General features: G+C 33.4%; 1 protein-coding gene across 3 annotated transcripts in view; it reads right to left on the reverse strand.

Moving 5' to 3' along the window:
- The window catches only part of LOC124355293 (neuroblastoma-amplified sequence-like), a 73,553-nt gene extending 64,079 nt beyond the window's left edge, over window positions 1-9,474 (reverse strand). For all 3 annotated transcript variants that reach the window (XM_046806365.1, XM_046806364.1, XM_046806366.1), the window contains exons 1-6: window positions 9,245-9,474; window positions 6,751-6,854; window positions 5,745-5,878; window positions 3,370-3,503; window positions 2,632-2,723; window positions 299-488 (exon numbers count right to left, since the gene is read on the reverse strand). In XM_046806365.1, the coding sequence (XP_046662321.1) occupies window positions 299-488; window positions 2,632-2,723; window positions 3,370-3,503; window positions 5,745-5,878; window positions 6,751-6,854; window positions 9,245-9,346 (756 nt within the window). In that variant the 5' untranslated portion in view covers window positions 9,347-9,474. The remainder of the gene's footprint in view (window positions 1-298; window positions 489-2,631; window positions 2,724-3,369; window positions 3,504-5,744; window positions 5,879-6,750; window positions 6,855-9,244) is intronic.
- Window positions 9,475-13,914: the final 4,440 nt, after the last annotated feature.

Below are 13,914 nucleotides of genomic sequence, written 5' to 3' on the forward strand. Positions count from 1 at the left end.
AAGAAAATAAGTATTGGAAAATTTGTACTTATTTACCAGTGATAGCAAAATAATTTTTTTTCCAATGCTCCAAGATTCTTTATTTAAATTCTAAAGCGTTTGGGTGCGCGTTAATATCTATAAAACCAAACATCTCCTCCATGATTATACAACAAAAAACAAGGCCCTGTGAAAGTATTTGGGATTTACCATTGTTTTTATGAGGCTAAAACCAAGATGACCACCAGTATATAAACAAGCATATGAAGGAGAATATTCAAACCATTAAATTATTGTCCAAAGATATATCAAGGATTACCTTCAGATCGGTATATTTGTGCTCGGGAGCCGATGATACAATAAGGAGGTTGTGAAATGGATCCCATGATACTGCAGAGACTCCTCCCTTACTGAAGCTGTAACGGTGGAACTCCACGAAACCTTCAGTCGGAGAAATGTTGTAGCTTCGCAAATTACCTCCGTAGTCCACCAGAATCAGCTCAAACGGCCTGAAGGAATATTAGTCATTTGGATGTAAATTATAAAATTCCTTAATTAAGAATTAACTCATAATTAATGTTATATATAAACATATATTGATTATTGTGTTATATAGAATCTTTCTATAATCGTAATACAAATGACTGACAAAGCAAAGACTAAATAATTTATTTCATGATCTACAAACATAACATAAAAACCATAAACAATTTAGGCTGATATATTCTCAATCTAAGAAAATATTATGTTACAAAAGTATCTATTAAGGTGATAATAATGAATAATTAGGGTATAATTAAAATAGGATAGGATTCGTAAGCTGGACAGATGGGCAGTTTGAATGTATAACTATGCCAATTTATGATAATGATGGTACCAGTTTTTTCACAAACCCTTTCATAGTCTTAAGTAAATCAGAACAATACAGTTACTATTCTACAACAAATTTAGACACGAGGATTGTTCCGGAAGTAAGTTGCTTTAATAAATAAAAGTTACACGTAACTTTTACAGGTTTTGTATTATATACATTTGTAACGAACATTTTTAGCCCATTGAAGAAAATCAACCAAAATCACAACCTTATTGTCTCACACAACAGTATCCATAATATTTCTAGTTGATAGGAGACATTTTCTTGGTTTTTATGGGAAAACGAGTGAGTCCTCATTCCCTAGACTGCGTTTTTATCTCACTATTAACATTTTTCATCAGTTACGATATGATGTTAATTATCAATGTTTATTGTAGCCTTTAAGGAAATTCAGCAAGCCTTTGTTTTTTGTGGTCTTCTGTAAGGATTTCGGGAATCCGCCTGGCACAAAATTGGGGTAGCTAAGCTTTTTCAAAACAACTTTGTGAAATTTAGGGGAAATGTTTTTTATGATCGTTAAAACGGTGATTTTCACACAGTTTTTCAATAATTTTCAACAAGTTTCCAGTAACCAGGCTAGTTTGATTGATACGATCCTTATGGTGAACATTAGTTTGGCCAATTTTAAAATCAATACACCACTGCCTCACTCTGCTTTCACTTATTATTCCATTCCTACAAACATCACAAAGTTGGATTTCCATAGTTTTTCCAAAAAATACTTAACCGTTCACTGCACTTCACAAGCAGCATGATTTAATTGTAGCGCACATTTGAACTAGTCACAGCGAGCAAATAAATGAATGAATGAAAATGCTTTTATTAAAGAGGCAGAGTTAGGACTATCAAGCCCTCTCTACCACTCAACCTCAAAGATACAAACTGCTTATTACCACAGCTCGATGCATACTGAGCAATATAATCCTTTCAACCCAAGATGGCGGTTACTTTCTGGACAACCCTCGTAATTAATGATTAAAAAACTTTATCTTAAGAAACTTAAATCGCATTCATAAAAACAAATCCTTTTAGAAAATTAAATTATTACATATAAACTAAACTAAAGCTACAATAGTGTTTACAAAAAATGTAATAATATATTCTAGTCCAACCAATCTAGCTCACTGTATTGAATATACAGTTTTATAACATACTAGCTGTTTCGCGTGGCTTCGTATGCTTTGTCGTGTATGTGCACTACTGGTTCAAGTGAATTATATTTCCAACGCCGATGTAGAGTTTACCTTGTTGCAAAGATCAAGAAAATCTGTGTATGTTTATAGCCATTGTACACATACATGTACTTTATTAAGAAGTGGTCTAACGCTCAAGCTTTAAATCCAACCAGAAAATTATCTTTAAGACAAATATACATCAAAACTTAGCACCTTCAAATAGTGTTTGGCTATTTATTATATGTAACTGTCACGTAATTGCAGTTTATAGTGTGCAGGCACTTTGAAAACTTTTATCCTCTGCAGCTCCGCCTGATGGTGAGTTACATAAACATACATGTAAAAAATACATATACAAACAAATTTGCATAATTATCGGTTAAATAGTTTACGATTCTATAAAAGACAATATATAGACAAACATTCTTTTATATATATATATATAGAAGACAAGGTGAAATCAATAACGATAATTTTCACTTAGTTCTTTGAACTAAAGAATTTTATCTCCTCTAAATAAAAAAGAAATTATTGATAGTTGTTAGCATTTTTCACATTGAGATATTAATCATGGTTATATACGTATAGATGAAATGTACTTACCACTTTTGGTTTTTATCTCTGGCACTGATAAAAAACATCCCTGCCAGACTGTGTTCTGGATTCCAGATTTGTGATTCTTTATTGTTACTAGGCTGGAAAAAAACTATACATTAAACACTTTATATTGAATGTTATTTAAAACATTATGAACATTGTACTTTTAGAAATTTTAATTTAGTTACCAAATTACTTTAAATAAAAAATAATGTTTCTATGTAACTAACAGTTCTTTACAGCTGATTGTTGAAGCATGTATGAGGAGGGCTTAGAGGGGTTGGACTATCTTCAAACCATATTACATATGGTTTTGTATATGCTTGAGCTTAGTTTTTGGCCCCTTAAGAGGACACACACCACTTTTCAAAATGTGGTTTTTCAACTTTTGTACAATATAACCTTGGATAATGCCCTAAATAAAGTTACCTTTCATAGGGGAAAAATAACAAAAACTAGGAGTCTCTTCCTAAAATCCTAATGCTAAAAATTATGCTCACAAGAAACTCTAAAAATGATAAGTTTTTCACATATTATATTTGGTATCTCATTATATGGATCTACATCAATAAAAATTTTGTCTTCTGGAGAAGTTGATATAATTTAATTCCGTTGATCCAAATCTGTATGTGCTAGCTGACTGTGCCACCATTGCGAAATTTAGCACAAAACTTAACCGTGGGATCACTTTTACAACTATAATAATATTTTTTATTATTGCACAAATACTGCAATACAACTTACAGGAGGAATATTGAACAAGTTACTGCCGAACAGGTCGTAGAAGTTCACTGCTCCATTGCTGAAAGCTAGAGCAAGCATGGAGCAGTCAGGGCTCCAACACAGTCTCCGCCACTGCTGACAACTGTCTCGGGCAACTGTAACATCACAAAGCACATTAGTAAAAGTAAGGCTGAGAGGGCTAGCCCTTCAGTCACTTGTGTTTTCCTTAAATCTTAATCATGAAATGAAAGAACATTGTAAAATCTTTGTTTTCTTAAATCTTTCTAGAATACATTGTCCCTCTAATTTTATCTGTATTAGTACATCAACCAAAATATTTTGGAAGGAGAAGCCAATGTGGATAAGTTGAATTATTTAACCGTACATATTATACTCATAAATACTATTTAGTTAAAAAACCTTACAAACCAGAAAAATAACTATCAGCAATGGTACTTTTTTCAAACTGATTTAAGGTCATCTATAATAACGATCAATTTAGCTCTGAAAAAATTAAACAAATTTTAATTACAAATTTTTATATATCTTGCAGTCCGCTCACTTAGATTTTTCATTGTTAGGTAACTATATGGTTTTGTTTGATGCCATGGATGTTTTTAAAAACCAACTATGTTTAATCACTGAGTGTTTTATTATTTTAATTATTAAGCATTGGCTGCTGTCAAGTTGAATTGTAACTTAAATCAAATATTCTGGTTAAATCAAAGCCAACAAAAAAGTATACTAATTTAATCTCATGACTGTCGAAACTAACACTATAGGTAAACCGCTTACAAAAAAACCTTGGTTGATTTGAGTTCACACAGGGTGGGGTAAATACCCCTCCGCCGCCCCTCCAAGTATCCCCACCACTGCTCGGCACTCATTCTATTTGATCAGCTGACTAACCTGGCTCAGTCGGTATCGTTCACTGCTGCGACCCGTTCCGTTGAACCGGTCAGTACAGAGTTACTAAGCCTTCCCGCTAGAGCGTGTTTTACCGGTCATCGTGTTGACTGAACAAAATGAACAAATGAACGACTGGATGTAGTGGCCGAGTGAACGAAAGGATCTGCTAGTAAAAAGTATTCGAATAGAGGAAGAAACAGCATATCGTTCAGTGAATGGATAGATATATAACAATAAGTTTATTATTACAGGAATCTAGTAAATGCAAATATATCTATTAAAACTTATTTAAAAAATGTAATTGTAAGTTACCGGATACATTGCTAAATATTTTAAATGTTAATACTTATAATCAATGGACTTGGTTGATTGACATGCCTTTGATTTATCACAAGTAAGGTTATTTCCTACAAATGGGGAAACTCCCAAGTACCCCTGTTGTATAACTCAACTTTTTATTTAGTCTAGTTATATTCTTAGTCGGTTAGCAGTGAATGAAAGTAACGACAACAATTTTGAGGACCTAGTGTAACCTAATGCATAAACTCTATAGTTTTAGTTAGTTCCATATGATGTTAAGCTATTTTTCATGGATAAGAGTTTTTAAATGGACTTAATAATAATAATATTATAAGTTTTAACGATCACTAAAAATAACATTATCTGGTTTGAAAAAAGTATCAAACTTATTCGGTTGGCAGGAAAAAATGAATGAAACGTTCTAGGTGAACGGGTCTTTTGAAACACTCTGATCTGGATCACTTGTTCACTTGACTGACCCATTCGAATTGAACGACACATCTCTAATGGCCACTGCCACTGCACGGCTAACCTCAAAACAAAATGCAAGCTTCCTGGATACATCTATAGCTACATTAATCAGTTCAATTAATATTTTGCGCTTAACTGCGACACATATATGCCTACACACAAAAAATATATAGTTATAGAACAAGTAAAGTAGTTGCAGTGTAAACAAAGCTATGAGAGCGAGACACAATCCACACAGCTGATAAACAGATACAAGAAGGTGCTGGTCCCACTCCCACCCCAACTCCACGCCGCAGGGGGGCCCCTCCTGCACGGTACTGCACAGAAATTGTGCTTCTGCGCAGGTTTCTTTAATAGCGGTTGACCTATAATACATTTTTTTGCTCATTTAAAAGAACTCAAAATTTTTACTGTTGCTTAACTTTACTCATTACAAAACCTTTTTTTAATGAAATATCGTATTATTTTTATCTTATTTCATAGACTTCATAAGAACTCAAATATTTCATAAAATTAAAATTTCATAGTTAATAAAAAAAAACGCTTGTTGAATATTATAACATAACAAATAAATGCATTCCCATTAAAACATCTGTTTGTTTAAATTTGTACCATGAATAAAAAAATTATAACTACAACTCAAATTTATAGAAATTTTATGATGGTTTTCATGATAGTTTACATAATATGGGATATTAATCTGATACGAAAGATACCTGTAGCTTTGCCAACAACAGAGGAGAAGTCATCACGAGGGGTCCTTATCTCCAGCAGTGAATCTTGGAGGATGGCAAGGACAGTTCCTACGTCTCCTATGGCGAAATTCCAACCTAGGAGGTTGTTCTGTAAACTAAAATGTTGAAACCGTACAGTAAACTTGACACTTACATCATTTCCAGAGAAATAACTGTCAGCAATTATATTTTATTGTAGTTGAACATTACGTTCTGAAGATAAAATATAAATATATTCAAATACAGTATTTTCAACACAGTTGTAATTGATAATGTATCTTGAGATATATAGTTGTTTCACCTCAAAGAATTTGGGTAATTTGGTATTATATGGAGGCCACTATCTTTGGAACAGTTTTCGTTACCAAGGACCTTAAAAACTACATTACTAGAAAGAATAGACTTATTTGACTTACTGTCAAAATTACATGTCATTTTGACGATCGATTCCTGTTTTCTGCCTCCCAAAAGGAAGCGATATCGGTGAGAAGACCACTCTGTCCCTATCTAGTATTTTTTAATATGCTATATAAGTAGGTTAAGATTAGTTTATCATAAATATGTTACTAGTAGTATCAAATTTAAAGAAAACCTTTATGAGCACTCGAGTGATCTGAACTTGAATTTGTGTACTATCTTGAGGGATGTTTAACATTCTTCGTCAGAAGTACGGGGTGACACTGAAGACCAAACTGTTGGCCAGAGACATTTCCGATTACTACTTTCCAGATCTCAGATCATGTTCCAGATTTTCCATTTCTGTTGTCCGAGATCGGGAAAGTACCGATCAGAAATGTCCCTGGCCATCAATAGCCACACTTTTAATGAAAAAAAAGGAAGACAAACATCCCTCGAGATAGTACCTAAACAAATCACAACATAGAATAATATACTTTTTGAAACAATTAAAACTTAACTTCAAACATATTATAAATGGAATATTAATGACCATGTTAACGAAATAATTAATATAGAAATTGTTACTCACTTTCCAACCTCGTCCAAAAGTGACTCGCATTTCTTGAAATAATCCCATGGCCTAAAAATGCGGTAAAAGGAGGAACCTTTATCACCACATTTGTACAATGAACGCTGTAAAAGGCAAAAATGCACACACTAATTATTTTTTTTATTTAATCTTACATTACCATACTAAATAAAATGTTGTCAACATACAATGGAACACATCTACAAAGAAATACCTGTTATACTGTCCTTCAATAATTTTAGAGAATACAAGGAGAGATATTGAATGATAGTTACTGATATCAGAGACATCACTCTTTCTTTTTAAAATTTGCTTTACCTTGACAATGGAGGCATCTGTGAAAGAGTAGCTATGAAATTATATGTTCACCAGCTCCTCAAAGGGGGTTTTTCAAATCCTCCTGACAAAATCTGATGGTTTTGATACACAATCCATCAGTTCCAGTTGAAGTCTTGTGGCTAAGTTTAATTTAATGATCTCCTAATATTGTTATCTATTGGTTTGAATAGAAGCAATGTTTAACATAAAAACTGTTCTTCTAATCTCATACATACCACTGAAATGTAAAACTGTTGAATATGACATATCAAGCCATTTATTAGTACTTCAAGAAGATCTGATACTTAAAACAATTTTACAGTTACTGTAAAACATGAATATTGTCTATTCATTAGTGGTAGTTAACCCTTGTAGTGCCCACATCCTGTTATCCGGTTGTCTAAAAACCTGCATAAAGTGCCAACGTCTGGTTAATCGGATGTCACAAAATAAATCCGAATGATATGGAGAGGAACTGCTGTATTTGCAGTGTTGCTACCACAAAGGCTGGTGGGAAGAGAAGAATCACCATTTATAGGCAAAAATGTAAAAAGGAATGCATTCAAAGTATTTCAGTTTTTCAGTTTTTGGTTTTTTTAAAGCTATCCCACTTGAAAAAAATGAATAGGCTAACTTATACAATTGACAGTTAAGCTTTACTTGTGTGTTTGTTATTTTATCTGTATTTTGTGTAAAATCTTGAACTGTTTTTATAATTTTAAAGGTACTTTGGGATTATACCGACCGCACCCAGACATGAATCGTTATTTGACATTTTGCTTCTACTGATTACTAGATTAGCGAGGAAACAATATTTCATCAATATAAAACAGGAATTGTCTTATCGCAAACCCCTCACCATCCTCAGACAGAGGTCAAAGTCAAGCGGTCTAGTAGATAACGTGATTGCAGAGTCTCGCCGCCCGTTCAGCTGGTGCGTCGCTTTGTTGTACTTCCGTGTTTTACCCCTACATTTCTCCAAACACAAACATTCAACAAAAACAAACATTACCAAACAAAAACTAAACTCTTTATTGAAAAAAACACACAAAACTTGTTTTTATTCTTGATCACACTCCGCCACCCAAAATGCGAGTGCCTCCGGTCAATGAAAGAAAAATATCCCTCGAGATAGTACCTATCAGTAAAATATCAAATTCTAGAGGGGCTGATCAGAAATATAAATTGAATTGTAATGGAAAGGCAATTATGTACCGTGCAAAAACCTTAAATAATCATGTGATGCCGCGCGGCCTGCCGTAATCGGGATTCTCGAGAAAGATAAGATAACAGCAACAACAATACCGATCACAATACCTGGAAATGCTTGTTGATTGATGGAATGTTAGTTCTGTTACTCAACTACATCGTTTTATAACGTTCTAAGTTCATTGAAAAAAGTTAAAGCGTTGGGGGCATATAACGGAATCTGACCCCATTAACAATTGATAATCGTTGTAAGTTTGTAATTAAAGAGTTGTTTTTTCGTTCTATCATGTTTGTTTCTATAAATTTATATTTTTGTGTTCTTCATACTGGTGTGGTCGGTGTAATCCCAAAGTACCATTTTAAAAAATTGTGCCAGTTGTTAATTTCTTTAATTGCTACACAGGCTAGCTTTTTTTTAATTTTTGAAAATTTTACTATTAAATTTCAACAGTGTTCATAATTTAGCGAACTTTACAGTGAATTTACTGAATAGAACCCGACTTTATTTCATCACATAAGCTTGTCAAAATGAGAAATAAAAAAGATTTCATGTAAGTAATCCAGGCTATTTTTTAGAATTTTATTCCCAATAAATTGAATTTTCGTCTAATTAAGTAAAAAATCATTACATTTTTCTAACAAATAACAGAGAAAAAAATTATTCACCAACACATTGCAAAAAGGGATAGAAACCCTCTGGCACTGACAGGTACACACTAGTAATAAATGCTTGGCACTGGTAGAGCATAACTTGAAAAATGCCTTTGGCACTAAAAGAGTAAATGTTGTTGACTAATCAAATCTGCCCTCCTAACAAAAATTATATCATACTATAATATCATATATTATATGGAAGCCTATTGGTTGGGCTACTTACTGAATACTCTTTCAAGCTTCCAATATAATAATACTAAACTTAGTTAACAAATAATTAAATACGTTACAAATAATCTGTTTTACAACTCACCACTGCATCAGATTCTTGATTCCATTCTGTGTAAAGCATCAACTCGTACAAAATATTCTCTGGAGAAGCATTGGGCCTATTTTTTCTACTGGCAACCCGCATGATAAATATTATTCAAGCAAACCAAATTTTGTTATAAAATACTTGTAATCAAAGCTGTTCATAGAAAACTCTGCATAACAACATTTGGACATTTAGGTTAGAATAGCAGACAGCCATCAAGCTGACAACTCGAATGACAGCGTATAGGATTTTCAGTGTCGCCACCAACCAAAAGTCACATAACTCTCATAAGCATCAAATAACCCTTAACATTAACATAGGCATAGGTTATTAGTTATTATACGTAAATCATAGATATATGACGTAAGTTAACACTTTACGCACTTATCAGATATTGGAGTTACTTTTATATGTAATAACAAAATTGATTTAAGTATTTTAAAACGCTGTAATTATTCTCTATAATACTCGGGATAACTCTTAGAACATCAAACATACACACACACATATACATTCTTGTATGAGATTGAATTAGTTTTTGGACGTTACAAATTTGAATATGATTAATTAAATAACGATTAAATTTAAAGGCCATGAGTTGAATAAAGAAACTTGAAATTGTTGTACGGTGAGAATATATGTGTTATTTATATACCATGAAACTTTTTCACATCAGTGACTAAAGAATTCCATAGACTAACAAAGTGGTCATTGCAAGCCAATCTTGGTTGATACCACGATACAGCCGAGTGGTAGTAATGACATCTCATGAGTCATCAACTAGGCTACCGAACGCTGTTCTACTGTTTGTACATCCTTAGCTTGTATTGCTAATACTTTCATTGCCTCTCTACGACAAATGTGTAAATGGTGGTTCAGATAACTTGCCTGTAAAATACCTCACGTTAATTAGTTAGGACAACCTTGAAAGATTGTTTGGTTTCTGTGAGATTACAAAATGGTTTCAAAAGAATTATCTTGTATAAAAAACTGACTGAAAATTCGTCGGAAAACTCGACAAACCTATTAAAAAAATGTAGACACAGCCCCAGAAGAGGATATAACATGTATGCCTGGTTGACGTGCTTGGAAAAAGGCAGGAAAACTTTCGTGTAGCTGATAATGGCGTACATGACGAGCTATAAACTAGAACTAGTAATTAGTATAGTATATTATATTTCTAGATTTGTCGTCCGTTTTTTATAGGCTTGATTGTGAAGAATGTCTAGTGTTACTAAGAATATTGTAAGGAAAAATATTTTCTTTCATTTCATGTAAAAATAGGGATGGGCTTGTACAACCCTTAATTTATTACAAACTAACAGAAGCCATTAATAATATACATAATATATAAAATTATAAACTGAAACATGGTACAGAACCAAAATGTGCAAATTAATAACAAATTAAAATACTATGATAAATAGACATGAACAGTTATTAAAACTTAAACACGAATAATTGTATCAATTAAGCAACAGCTGTACAAAGTTTTTAAAGTAATAGTGAAGTCTGGAAAATCTCAAACAACGCTGAATAGTTTATATTTACCAGCATTTATATTAAGAAGAGAGAGATAGATGATTCAGTGTTCAATTTGGTCTGTGTTGGACTCGAAAGTTGTCCCTGCCCTCTAGTCTCATGATGGTGAACATTCCCGCCTCGAACCAAAGCGCACTTTGATCTGGAGTAAAGATCACCTCGAGAATATAGAGACAGAGCAAGGCAGTAACCCCAGCTCCATAGAAGCATCTTTGCACAATTCTCTGGTTTCCAAACTGAAAATCACTCTCACGGCTCTTTTTTGGAGTCCGAAGACCCGTTCCAACTCGTATTTTGCACAGTTACCCGAGAGTTTTATTTAGTATCCTAGATGAGATGGATTAGGCAAAAATAGATCGTCTTCAATACTCTGATGGAGCAATACAGTGCCAAGTTGCGAAGAGTAAAAATACCTGATGCAATTTTTGCACATGCGTGGTCGACGTGATTATCGCAAATCAGACCCCGATTTAGATACATTCTATGGAATTTTCTGGATTGTGTTTCCTGGAGAGGAACATCATTCAAGGTTTTGTTTCAGAATCTTGATTTCTCAATGCAAATTTTATTAAATTTGATTTTGATTCTTTATTTTCGGGTTTATTTCAGAAAAGAATTGAATGCACAAATTCAGTTCAGAAAACGTGATTGTTTTCAGGCCCTGAACTGTTCTGACCTTGACGCAGAGAGTCGTATCATTTGTATACTGAACCACCTTTCCATTTGATTGATTGGTTCAGATCATTTACGTAAATCAAAAAGAGAATTGGACCAAGGATAGATCCCTGCGTGGCTCCATGGGTTATCTTTGCTTTTGAGAATACAGTGTCCGAAATCTGCACTCACTGCTCTCGGTCACAAAGATAAGACTCAATCCATTTTAAAGGCAGACCCTGTACTCCGCACCTTTTTAACTTGTGCAGCAATGTTCCATGTTGCATACAGTCAAATGCTTTGGAGAGGTCAAGAAACACGCTTAACACATGTTCATGCCTCTCCAATCCATTGACAACTTGCTCAATGAGGTTTGTTACTGTATCTGCTGTACACTTTTTTCTCTGAACCCAAATTGAGTGAGACTGAGAATTTTAAAATTTTGCAGAAAACAGTTGAGTTGTACAAGAAAGATTTTCTCATGGACTTTGCTCAAGACTGGGAGAATGGAGATCGTACGGTAGTTGTTGGTAAACAAGGGATTGTCCTTTTTGAAAATTGGAATGATATTTGCCCTTTTCAATTGACGGAAGATCCCTCTTAAAAAAGGAGATTCAAAAAATGTCTCAAATTATAGGCCAATTTCATTACTCCTAATTTTGTCAAAGATTTGTGAAGGAGCTGCGCACAAAAGATTTATTTCTTATTTGGAACAAAACAAAATTATTTTTAATAGTCAGCATGCATTCCAATTGGTCAGCAAGAGTTTTCTACAATCACAGCAGCGACTCAGTTTATCGAGTCAATAATTGACTCTACAGATAAACATGAAAATGTCATTGGTATATCAAAGCCTTGGGCAGAGTATGCCATGGAACCAATAAATTAAAGAATATACGAATTAAAGGCCCAGAGTTATGGTTTAAATCCTACCTGATGAATAGGAAACAGTATGAGGAAATTCCTTATGTCAAATCAGGTTGGCTCTTAACCACTCAATCGAAATTAAAATTTTGTTGCTAAGGGGTTCCTCAATGACTTGTCCTTGGGCCTTTGTTGTTTGTGTGCTATATAAATGCAATTTGAAATGTTATGGATCAGGTGCCAAAAGAAAATATATGGCTGTAGTATGCATATGATACCAGCTTAAAAATATCTAAACAATAATTGAAGGAAATTGAAGAAAAGGCAAGTGTTGATCTTCTAGCATCCAAAAATTCTTATCTATGAATAACTTGCCGTTAAATATGGAAAAAACTAATTTTTTTTGAGTGGACAAAGATAATCTTATATATCTTGTTTAGTTTGAATTACATTTATAATGTAATTAAGTTTAACGAATGAGCAAGCGAGAGAGAGAATCAGCTAACCATATCTAAATTTATCAAGTTCAATTCGTTGCTTATCTCGTCCTACCTCTCTCAATACTCCAGTGTATCTTCTGCACACATTCACTTCTCTCATTATCCCAACTTGTTTACACTTTATGTGCCCCGTTGTATGTGCTAAAGCGTATGTTCTCCTGCGAACGTGGACTATCCGTCAATGTGGACCTCTGTAGACCCCCCTGGAATTTCTTGTGGTACTTGTAAAAGATATTCTCTTGGTGAGTGACTTTATGGCACACGGCACACTACTTAACAAATTTTTTCATCTAGTTTCCTTTTAGAATTTGTCAGGAACTGGAGACCCCGACTGGTTCTCCGAACATTTGAAAGTAATTTTATTGATTCATTTTATTACTACATCTCTCATGACATATTTTGGTCTGCCAGGGCCATCTCAACAAAGCTGTAAAGAAATTAAATGAAGTAAGTTTTTTTATGCTTAGTAATTGACAAACGTTTCTTGTGGGATAAACACGAAGAAAATTTAAGTCTGAAAATAAATTCTGGTTTATATGCCCTTAAGATGTCATATTTATGTAATAGTGAAATAATCAAGACAAAATATTTTTCATATATCGACTTCCATCACAAAAAATGTAAGTAGGAATCTTCTTCTTCAAAAAAAAAAGCAATTAGAATCATATTAGGACTAAAAAGTAAGGACTCTGTCAAAGCTCATTTTACAAATCTAGGCATTTTGACCATAAACGGGCTGCATATTTTTCAATCGGTTATGTTTATGAAAGAGAATATGCCAGGACTAATACAAGCAAACAGGCGCACATACAACACAAGGGGAAGGGCTTTAGTAGAAAGCAATCACCACAATTTAGAGCTTGCTAAGAAAAAGACAAGTAAAACAGGTCTTACATTTTTACGAATGTTACCAAGTAATTTAAAACAAATAAAATCAAATTAAACATTTCATCCAGAGCTAAAAGACCTTATTAATAATCCTATTCAACAGATGAAGTCTTTCCAACTTAATTTACACAAGCCTTGAACTGTATGTAAATAACTGAACGTAATTTCTAGTATGAATTCCACTATTTCTTGTACATAAAATAGAAATGAAATGAAAAA

Source organism: Homalodisca vitripennis, chromosome 2, assembly GCF_021130785.1.
Source record: "Homalodisca vitripennis isolate AUS2020 chromosome 2, UT_GWSS_2.1, whole genome shotgun sequence".
NCBI classification, from domain to species: domain Eukaryota; kingdom Metazoa; phylum Arthropoda; class Insecta; order Hemiptera; family Cicadellidae; genus Homalodisca; species Homalodisca vitripennis.